General features: G+C 43.1%; 1 protein-coding gene across 3 annotated transcripts in view; it reads left to right on the forward strand.

The window, feature by feature from the left end:
* The window catches only part of HACD2 (3-hydroxyacyl-CoA dehydratase 2), a 94644-nt gene extending 91649 nt beyond the window's left edge, over positions 1 to 2995 (forward strand). For all 3 annotated transcript variants that reach the window (XM_033211002.1, XM_033211003.1, XM_033211004.1), the window contains one exon: positions 1630 to 2995. In XM_033211002.1, coding sequence (XP_033066893.1) covers positions 1630 to 1712 — 83 coding nt within the window. In that variant the 3' untranslated portion in view covers positions 1713 to 2995. The remainder of the gene's footprint in view (positions 1 to 1629) is intronic.
* The last annotated feature ends 8374 nt before the right edge of the window (positions 2996 to 11369 follow it).

The raw sequence follows: 11369 nt of genomic DNA on the forward strand, positions 1-11369 counted from the left end.
CTGCCTGTTGAATTATATGTTTAAGTGAGGTCTTTCCTGTGAACAGCGTCCTGCCTGGCAGTATCGGTGGCGTGGACAGCGGCCCTGTTCCACATGCTGCCGCCTCTGCAGGTTGGCAGATCTTTGTCACACGTGCACTGGTGTACGGCGTACTTTGGGAGGATCATTTGAAATTTGGCCAGCTTGGAACCCATTTAAAAAGAAAGAAACTTGTCAGGAGAGAGTTGGGAGTAGTAGAAATTATCTTCCAAAAAATATGCGTGACCGTCCGAAAAAGAGAGACTGGGCTGGGCTTGGTAACTCATGCCTATAGTCTTAGCACTTTGGGAGGCTGAGGTGGGCACACCCCTTGACCCCAGGGGTTCCAGACAAGCCTGGGCAACATAGGGAGATCCCATCTCTACAAAAAATGCAAAATTAGTCGGATGTGAAGTGGTGTGCACCTGTAGTCCCAGCTACTCAGGAGGCTGAGCCGGGAGGATTGACTGAACCCAGAAGGTCCAGGCCATGAGCCAAGATCACAGCACTGCACACCAGCCTGGGTGACAAAGCAAGACCCTGTCTAAAAAAGTAATATCAATAAAATAAAGATTGGAGCTGTTGGAGAGATGAGGAGAGGAAGGGTATTGTACAACAAAGAGCATTTCACCTGGAGTTGTTTACACACAGTAACCTTGTGAAGCCTGGGTGGCTCAAACTGGTATTTCCTAGAGGGACACTATAGGCATTTTGGGTGGGATACTTCTTAGTAGTGGGTACTGTCCTACACTGTGGCATGTTTTAGCACCCCTGGTCTCATATGCCAACTGCCAGTACCCTTTCCCTTTCTCCCTTATTTCCAATAGTCAAACTATCGAAATAGTTCCAGATCGTTCTGAGGGAGGCAGTACCACCCCATTCATTTGAGAACCAGTGCTTTTTGAAGTATTCTGTGAAATGACCAAGAACAGAAGAATCCCCAGTGCCTAAGACACTGGCTTACATTTCATAAGGCCTTTTTTTTTTTAAAAAAAAAACATCCAAACCTGGCTTAGTTGTGTTCAAAGCAAATGTTGTGGCATTCCTCCTCCTCCTCCTCAAGTCTTTACCCAAAACTACTTCCCAAGAGAGGTTATTCTTCCCAAAGAACCACCTGTCCTGGGACCAGATGGGGCTAGGCTGAGGGTCAGGAGCCAAGAGTCTGGTCCCAATTCTGTCCGGGACTTACTATGAGACCCCAGGCAAGTTGATCACCCTCTCTGGAGCTCAAATTCCTCCTCTTTGAAATAGGAATAATAACTTCATCACTGGAATTCTTCACCTGGTTGTTGTGAAGTTAATCAGAATAAATGTGGAGATAATACATGAAAGAATATTATTTGGCTGCTGTGTGGCATCGAGATAGGTCATGATAGTGACAATAGTGTCTGTCACTGTATTCCACACCACTTTTTCCCTCAGCTAAAGCAGGAAAAGAAAGATGGTAAGTCTCTCTGTTTTTTCTCCCTTTCCCCAAGCCCACTTTGTTACCTTCCTTGGTTGCTGGATGAGAAATTAGTCAGAAGGTTAGAGAGGACCTCAAGTTCATATGCTTTAAATAGAGCATGCAATTTTAAACCATCCTCTTAACCAACTTTTCTTTTCTTTCAGTTTTTCCCCAGTTGTATTTCCACATGATACACCAGAGAAGAAAGATCCTTTCTCATACTGAAGAGCACAAGAAATTTGAATAGTTCCTGCTTTCTGCACCTCCCACCAAAACAAACTTTTCAATGATCAAAAAATGCTGCAGACTTTTTGAGTTCCCAATACGTTTCATAGAAAATAAGTAAGAACTATTTTTAAAATATTCAAACAAAACTAAAACAAAAATCCAGTGTCATGTGGGCCTGAGATTTTATTTTAGAAAAAGATTGTTACATAAAACACCCTGGCCAGTTCATTTCAGCATGCTCTTTCAACCAGAAGTTCCTAATATTTATGATGGCACTAGAAAGGGATTGGGCATTTTATGTCCTTCTGTGTCCTTCATGTATCTGATCAATAAAGACCTGTAACACTAAGTACTTGAGAGTTACAGTCTGAATAATGAAGTCGTACCAACCGAATAGCCCAGCTTGCAGTATAGTTATGTTTCAGTCTGCAGTGTGTTTAGCATTCCCTTGTCAAAGTGCTTGACTGCATGCTGGAAACTATTTGTATTTCTGAAGCGGCAAACTCTGTTCTCTGGAATGCTCTGAAGTTATGGCTGGGACCTATCCCCTCATATCTAATGAATGAATTATAAAATGTATATGCCTATGAAGCTTCGGGGTAGTGCCCATAATCAGAAAACAACTTAGAACCCTTTTGTTTGTTTTAAATTGAGTCATTACTGCCTGCCACTAAGAAACGTGCTTGAATCTAATAAGTATGTGTATACCGTAAAGAATATATCTTATCTGGAGCTCAGCCTCAATCATATCTTAACAAAATGACAGGTCTCAGAAAGGGGGAGCTCAGTAGCTCATAAGCGACAAGTCCTTTTCACAGCACTGTTCTCAGAACACCTCTGAGTAACGTGTTTGCCAGTAGCTATTCTCACTGATGCACTGATGACCCTGAAGAAGCTGATGCAGCCACGTAGGAATGGAGGCTGTTACTGAAAGCACATGGAACGTGTTGCTTTAGAAAGGTAGTCGGAAAACATTCAGGAATAGGTTTATACACCATTATTGTTTTATTTTTTAATTTTCATTCACTCTTCTGTTTGGATACTTTTGCTAATTAAGGTCCTATGTTAATTTCCACCAAGCTGTAAGTCTGTAGGCAGTAAAACATTCCACTTGGGCCATCATGAGCTAAAAGCAGTATCATCTCTGCATGTTGGAGCAGCCAAGAAGTGGTTTGGTCCTACCGACATTGTCTCATCCATGTCACATCCTCATATGATTTAATTGCTCAACCATGTTTAAAACTCCTCAAGAAAGGGCTGGTACTGCAACTTGTAGGTAAACTGAAAAAAAAAAAAAAAAAAGTTGGATGAAAATGTGAAAGCCCAAGTTTAGATGTGCATTAAGTATTAAATAGCACAGTATCTTTATGGAGCCTTTTTTCCTCCCCCACCCCCTGCAGCTTCTTTTTTTTTTTTTTTTTTGGTTGATGTTGAACTTTAAGACTTTAAAAGTTTAGCTTGGCCGGGCGCGGTGGCTCAAGCCTATAATCCCAGCACTTTGGGAGGCCGAGACAGGCGGATCATGAGGTCAGGAGATCGAGACCATCCTGGCTAACACGGTGAAACCCCGTCTCTACTAAAAAATACAAAAAAAAAACTAGCCAGGCGTGGTGGCGGGCGCCTGTAGTCCCAGCTACTCGGGAGGCTGAGGCAGGAGAATGGCATGAACCTGGGAGGCGGAGCTTGCAGTGAGCTGAGATCCGGCCACTGCACTCCAGCCTGGGCGACAGAGCAAGACTCCATCTCAAAAAAAAAAAAAAGTTTAGCTTATTGAGTAGTTGTCGTTAAAGTATAATTGCGAATATCAGAAAACTCATACTGGAAAACTAAATTTTTTTTTTCTCTTTTGAGACGGAGTCTCACTCTGTCACCCAGGCTGGAGTGCAGTGGTGTGATCTCGGCTCACTGCAAGCTCCACCTCCCGGGTTCATGCCATCCTCCTGCCTCAGCCTCCCGAGTAGCTGGGACTACAGATGCCCGCCACCACACCGAGCTAATTTTTTTTTGTATTTTTAGTAGAGACGGGGTTTCACCGTGTTAGCCAGGATGGTCTCAATTTCCTGACCTCATGATCTGCCCGCCTCGGCCTCCCAAAGTGCTGGGATTACAGGCGTGAGCCATTGCGCCCGGCCCCTGGAAAACTAAATTTTTAAGTGCTTATTTTTATAGAAGTTTGAAAATTTAATGCAGGCAGGTGTGTGATAAATTATTTTTGAATTGAACTTCAAAATTCTGCTTCTTAAAGTCAGCACTCAACTTGGGCATGTTGAGATTAGAATCTATTCTTGTATTTGATAGACAAAATATGTGGGAAAGATTTTTTTCATGCCTTTTCTCTTGTTTTATTCTTCCATAATGTATTTCTACTATAAAATAGAATCAACTTGGGTTATATTTGTCATATTACTTTATTCTGTTAGATTTTTTCAATTGTTTTTGGAAAAATTCTAGAAGTCAGGATGAAAAATGCAGCTTTTCCAGGGTTGCTGGACTAGGGGTTTTATTTGGGCCGCTTTATTATAATTTGTCACTACTTATGAAAAACATTCTGTTGCAAACAGTGCTGTTGCATTGAATTGAACTTTGGCAATGAGAACACAGCACACAGCTCCCTTTTCAAAAAGGATCTCAACCCCAGTGTGTATTTTTGTACATCAACATTTAGAATACTTATGGCAGATAAGTAAGGCATGTCAGTGTGTCCTTCAATAACCTCTCTAACTGGTTTCTTTATCCCTAACATGAATTCATTTCTCCTTTGAAGTCATTTATTCTTTTATAAATTGAGAACAACCACACCACCAAATGTCACACCTTCTTATAAAGTGTGAACAAGGAATGTCATGTTTTTGTGGGTATTTTGTCAGACTTAGCGGTTTCATTTCAGGGCATAGTCAAAGGCATCATCTTCCCAACTACCCACTTGATTGTGTGTTTCCGATCCCCGCTGTGGGGGCCTTCTTCTGACAGAGAGAATTCTTTGAGGTCCGCAGTAGTGCTTTTGTCGGCACAGACTGCTAATCTGCATCTTGCTGCGTTATGTTTGCTGAGGTTGGGCTCATTCATTTAACATGTACCAACCGTTACCCAGAGGCACCATGGAGAGTTAGTCATGGAATAAAGCACTGGCCTTGCAGATGAAAAACTGTCTCCAGAGCAGACTTCTGACAGGAAAGGTTTAGATGCTGGAGAGTTGAAGAGGTATAAGAAGAGATCATGCCCTCATTTTTCACTTTTTTTTTGGTTATTCATTTATAATAAAAGATTGGCATTGATGTGGTCCAACCTGCAAATTACTTGCAGTTCTGAGTTTCAGATAAAACATTAAATTCAATGCATACTGCTCCTTTGAATTTGGTTAAAAAATTATACAACCGTATATATAGTCATTTTTGTATTTTTTCTATGTTGTGAAAACCAAAATTGTAATTTTATAAGTCTTTGATTCACTAAAATTATATAATTTAAATGTATTTTTTGTATATTTAGAAATAAGGAGTCCAGAGACTATGCTTAACTTTCTATGCATGCATTTGAAAGCTGTTTTTACCTGATAATGTTAATGTGGTAATAAGTTGTATTAATAAAATACTGATCTGTGTTGCATTTCAAAATAAACTGATGTGTGCTCTGCCTGAATTTGAAATACCTACCAGTGAGTGCAGTGATTTTTCATAGTCAGTAGGCCTGAATGTGCTGTTTCAGGAATATGGGAGAATTTCAGTTCAATTACGGACTCCAGCTCTTTAACAATTTTAAAATCTAATTCTGCTATTCATAATGGTTCTGCACTTACAGGAAAGACAGACTATATTAAGAGGTTTCCAAAAAGTCCTTCCCTGCCAGTCAGTTTTCAGGCTAAGCCAGTCTGCAAGCTGGCTGCAGAGGGACAAGGGGTTCCTCATGCAAGTGACCGGAGAATCTGAGATATTAATCAGCACAGGGTTGAGGACCCTTGTCTTATAACAAGCTGAGGTTTTGTTAGTGTAACTTTTCTTTTTTTGTTCTGAGACAGAGTTTCGCTGCTGTTGCCCAGGCTGGAGTGCAAAGGCACAATCTCGGCTCACTGCAGCCTCCACCTCCCAGGTTCAAGTGATGTTTCTTCCTCAGCCTCCCGAGTAGCTGGGATTATAGGCGCCCACCACCACACCTGGCTAATTTTTTGTATTTTTAGTAGAGACAGGGTTTCACCATGTTGACCACGCTGGTCTCCAACTCGTGACCTCAGGTGGTCCACCCGTCTCGGCCTCCCAAAGTGCTGGGATTACAGGCATGAGCCACCATGCCCAGTCTGTTAGTGTAACTTTCCTAACAGAAGTTCAGTGGGGAGATCCTGTTGCCCAGCACTGTTCATCTTATATTAAAGCAAGATGTGGTGAAGTTCAAGTACCTCATCCTGAAAATGCTTCCAAACACAGGAATCCCAGGAACGGCCCCCCTCACTCAGGCTGGCAGTAAGAAGTGGTGGGAAGGACACTGCCTTGGGGTGTCCTCTGCTGGGTCACAGCTGATCTAGCTCTAGGCCGCTGGTGCTGGGTATGTCCTAGTTACTTTTCCCAGTGACCTCTTGATGATGGTGCCTGCAGCAGTGATGTGCTCCCCATCTGAGCCTGCCGGCTCTTTCTCAGATCATCACCACAGCCTAAGAGTGGTCTTTGTTCCAAAGGGAAACACTTCCCTTCTAAATGCCGTGTGATTACAGCCTCGATGTTCCCAGCATAGAGGTCAGACCACCTCTCCTCGTGTAGAGCCTATTCAGCTTCAGAGGTTGGCTTTTTCATTTAGGAAAAAAGTATTGCAACTGAAACTGAGGAACAGATGGTAAAGTTAATAGTACAGGCTACTCAGAAAATACAACTTTTACAATGTTAGCATGGTAATAGGAGACCAGGGCTTTCCAATTTGTCATTGTCATATTTTGTGGCAATTATGTGTACTATGTTAATATAAGCCTTAGCCTGGAGGAATTAGCATTGGTATAATTAAGAGACCTACTGTTACACAGCATTCCAAAAATACTGCTGTGTTTTTCTGTTCCCTTTAACAAGAATGAGGACTAGCTTTGCAATTCCTTTTATTATCGAAAAGAAAAAAATCCCAGCCTCACAAATAGCCTGGCTCTTTGTCATACAGTTTAATGGTGAAGAAACTGTTCTAAGCAACTATTACCAAAAATAGCCATACCTATTAACATTTCTCTGCCTATAACAGAACCAGATTAGAAGAGAGAGCTGTGTGGTTATTTGACCAATACTTCTTTTAATTCAAAGATGTATTAGTGCTATGAGGGCAAGTCTCAATACCAAAAATAATCCTTCCCACAAAAGGCAATTCACCCTAAAATCTCATTTGGTGAGTAAAAATAAGAATGTGAAAGTCTGTGTATATAAGCACCCAGTGCCCATTTCATAAATATTTTTGTTTGGAAGTCACGCTTTCTGCTCCCTAATTCCAGAGCATAGACTTGTTACCGTGACAGTGCTTTCACATGTATCTTTGGCTTTCGGTGGAGGCAATCCAGATGTGTTTCCAGATGCTGCACTTGGTTAAAGCCAGGATCTTTATTTCTCTCTCGGTGTTGTCGTAGCCAGACTTTCCCGCTGGGGGGCAGCACCTCACAAGCAATCAGGGCCTCAAGAGCCAAAGGAGTTGGGAAAACGGCTTCATCCCAAGGACACGGAAAGGGGCAGAGGCCCTCTAATGAAAATCGGTCACGGATCTTTTATTGTCCATATAAAGCAAAGAGATTCTAAAGCATATTCTGGAGGAGTACAGGAAATAATACTTTTTTTTTAGAGCAAAGAAACCAGCTTGGGTGTGTGCTTCGAGGCTCAATCTATTTTCTCCCAGCTGCAGAGCCCTCCTCCCCATTACAGACCCTGCAACTACTTGGTTTTGAAAAGCAGAGTGCTTTTGGAGCTGGCTTGCAAAGCAGGTGTCAGCCCTCCTATTTCATGGAGAGCCTGCTTGTTCGTATTTGAAACGTTCGGGGAGGCCAGTTCCCACTCTCATTCTGTCTGGATATTTTTGGAGGGTGGCCTGGGCCATGAGAAAATGTCAGGCCACCTTATAAGGCGGTGTCTGGACCGAGAATGCTTGTCTGTGGCATGTTCAGTCTATCCTGTGGATTTCAGTTAACTTGACTCTTGGACTGTGAGTTTTCTCACAGATTTAAAATGCTTCTGTTCATGCCACAGATTATTCTCTCTTCAACAGGCTGAAAATCTTCCTCAAGAGAGAGTTGTTTAAATGACAACCACTTTGGATATGCCAAATAGATAATGTCCTTCACTAACCACAACTAGTTGATTGTGCCTGGGCTGATAGTAATGTTCAAGTGATTTGTTGATTTAATGAATATATGTTAAAGTGGAATCTACAGACTCTTAGTTCCCAGTGATCATGGGAACATGGGCATGTTAGGGAGAGGAGTCTGTGGTTTAGAACACTGAAACAAAAATTAAAGTTTTCTCTCCGCTAAATGTTTCACATCTTTCTGTATATGAATGCAGCCTCCAAGGGGAGTGCTAATGCAGGATTTTCCAAACCTGTTTTTCGCCTTTATCCTTGAAACGTCTTCAGGGCTAAAGTTCTTTGAACACACTTTGAAAAATACTAATCGTGGGGGCGGAGCAAGATGGCCGAATAGGAGCAGCTCCAGTCTCCAACTCCCAGCGCGAGCGACACAGAAGACTGGTGATTTCTGCGTTTTCAACTGAGGTACTGGGGTCATCTTGCTAGGGAGTGCCGGACAATCGGTGCTGGTCAGCTGCTGCAGCCTGACCAGCGTGAGCTGAAGCAGGGCGAGGCATCGCCTCACCTGGAAGCGCAAGGGGGAAAGGAATCCCTTTTTCCTAGCCAGGGGAACTGAGACACACAACACCTGGAAAATCGGGTAACTCCCACCCCAATACTGCGCTTTAAGGAAACAGGCACACCAGGAGAATATATCCCACACCTGGCCGGGAGGGTCCCACGCCCACGGAGCCTCCCTCACTGCTAACACAGCCGTCTGCGGCGATCTATCCGCAAGGCAGCAGCGAGGCTGGGGGAGGGGCGCCCGCCATTGCTGAGGCTTAAGTAGGTAAACAAAGCCGCTGGGAAGCTCGAACTGGGTGGAGCTCACAGCAGCTCAAGGAAGCCTGCCTGTCTCTGTAGACTCTACCTCTGCGGACAGCGCACAGCTGCAGCCCATTAGGGGAAAGAGCGGGGGCGGTGCAGACGCGAACGACTCTGTCTGACAGCTTTGGGGAGAGCCGTGGATCTCCTAACGCGGAGGTTGAGATCCGAGAACGGACAGACTGCCTGCTCAGGTGGGTCCCTGACCCCTGAGTAGCCTAGCTGGGAGACATCCCCCACTAGGGGCAGTCTGACACCCCACACCTCACAGGGTGGCGTCACCCCTGAGAGGAAACTTCCAAAGAAAGAATCAGACAGGTACACTCGCTGTTCAGCAATATTCTATCTTCGGCAACCTCTGCTGCTGATACCCAGGCAAACAGGGTCTGGAGTGGACCTCAAGCAATCTCCAACAGACCAACAGACAGTCCTTCTGACTGTCAGACGGAAAACTATCAAACAGGAAGGACACCTATACCAAAACCCCATCCATACGTCACCATCATCAAAGTCCAGAGACAGATAAAACCACAAAGATGGGGAGGAAGCAGGGCAGAAAAGCTGGAAATTCAAAAAATAAGAGCGCATCTCCCCCTGCAAAGGAGCGCAGCCCATCGCCAGCAACGGATCAAAGCTGGTCAGAGAATGACTTTGACGAGATGAGAGAAGAAGGCTTCACTCCATCAAACCTCTCAGAGCTAAAGGAGGAATTACGTACCCAGCGCAAAGAAACTAAAAATCTTGAAAAAAAAGTGGAAGAATTGACAGCTAGATTAATTAATGCAGAGAAGATCATAAACGAAATGACAGAGATGAAAACCATGACACGAGAAATACGTGACAAATGCACAAGCTTCAGTAACCGACTCGATCAACTGGAGAAAGAGTATCAGCGATTGAGGATCAAATGAATGAAATGAAGCGAGAAGAGAAACCAAAAGAAAAAAGAAGAAAAAGAAATGAACAAAGCCTGCAAGAAGTATGGGATTATGTAAAAAGACCAAATCTACGTCTGATTGGGGTGCCTGAAAGTGAGGGGGAAAATGGAACCAAGTTGGAAAACACTCTTCAGGATATCATCCAGGAGAACTTCCCCAACCTAGTAGGGCAGGCCAACATTCAAATTCAGGAAATACAGAGAACGCCACAAAGATACTCCTCCAGAAGAGCAACTCCAAGACACATAATTGCCAGATTCACCAAAGTTGAAATGAAGGAAAAAATCTTAAGGGCAGCCAGAGAGAAAGGTCGGGTTACCCACAAAGGGAAGCCCATCAGAATAACAGCAGACCTCTCGGCAGAAACTCTACAAGCCAGAAGAGAGTGGGGGCCAATATTCAACGTTCTTAAAGAAAAGAATTTTCAACCCAGAATTTCATATCCAGCCAAACTAAGCTTCATCAGTGAAGGAGAAATAAAATCCTTTACAGATAAGCAAATGCTTAGAGATTTTGTCACCACCAGGCCTGCCTTACAAGAGACCCTGAAGGAAGCCCTAAACATGGAAAGGAACAAGCGGTACCAGCCATTGCAAAAACATGCCAAAATGTAAAGACCATCGAGGCTAGGAAGAAACTGCATCAACTAACGAGCAAAATAACCAGTTAATATCATAATGACAGGATCAAGTTCACACATAACAATATTAACCTTAAATGTCAATGGACTAAATGCTCCAATTAAAAGACACAGACTGGCAAACTGGATCAAGAGTCAAGACCCATCAGTCTGCTGTATTCAGGAGACCCATCTCACATGCAGAGACATACATAGGCTCAAAATAAAGGGATGGAGGAAGATCTACCAAGCAAATGGAGAACAAAAAAAGCAGGGGTTGCAATCCTAGTCTCTGATAAAACAGACTTTAAACCATCAAAGATCAAAAGAGACAAAGAAGGCCATTACATCATGGTAAAGGGATCAATTCAACAGGAAGAGCTAACTCTCCTAAATATATATGCACCCAATACAGGAGCACCCAGATTCATAAAGCAAGTCCTTAGAGACCTACAAAGAGACTTAGACTCCCATACAATAATAATGGGAGACTTCAACACTCCACTGTCAACATTAGACAGATCAACGAGACAGAAAGTTAACAAGGATATCCAGGAATTGAACTCATCTCTGCACCAAGCGGACCTAATAGACATCTATAGAACTCTCCACCCCAAATCAACAGAATATACATTCTTCTCAGCACCACATCGCACTTATTCCAAAATTGACCACATAATTGGAAGTAAAGCACTCCTCAGCAAATGTACAAGAACAGAAATTATAACAAACTGTCTCTCAGACCACAGTGCAATCAAACTAGAACTCAGGACTAAGAAACTCAATCCAAACCGCTCAACTACATGGAAACTGACAACCTGCTCCTGAATGACTACTGGGTACATAACGAAATGAAAGCAGAAATAAAGATGTTCTTTGAAACCAATGAGAACAAAGATACAACATACCAGAATCTCTGGGACACATTTAAAGCAGTGTGTAGAGGGAAATTTATAGCACTAAATGCCCACAAGAGAAAGCAGGAGAGATCTAAAATTGA

The sequence above is a fragment of the Trachypithecus francoisi genome, unplaced genomic scaffold, assembly GCF_009764315.1.
Source record: "Trachypithecus francoisi isolate TF-2019V2 unplaced genomic scaffold, Tfra_2.0 Lachesis_group0, whole genome shotgun sequence".
Classification (NCBI taxonomy): Eukaryota; Metazoa; Chordata; class Mammalia; order Primates; family Cercopithecidae; genus Trachypithecus; species Trachypithecus francoisi.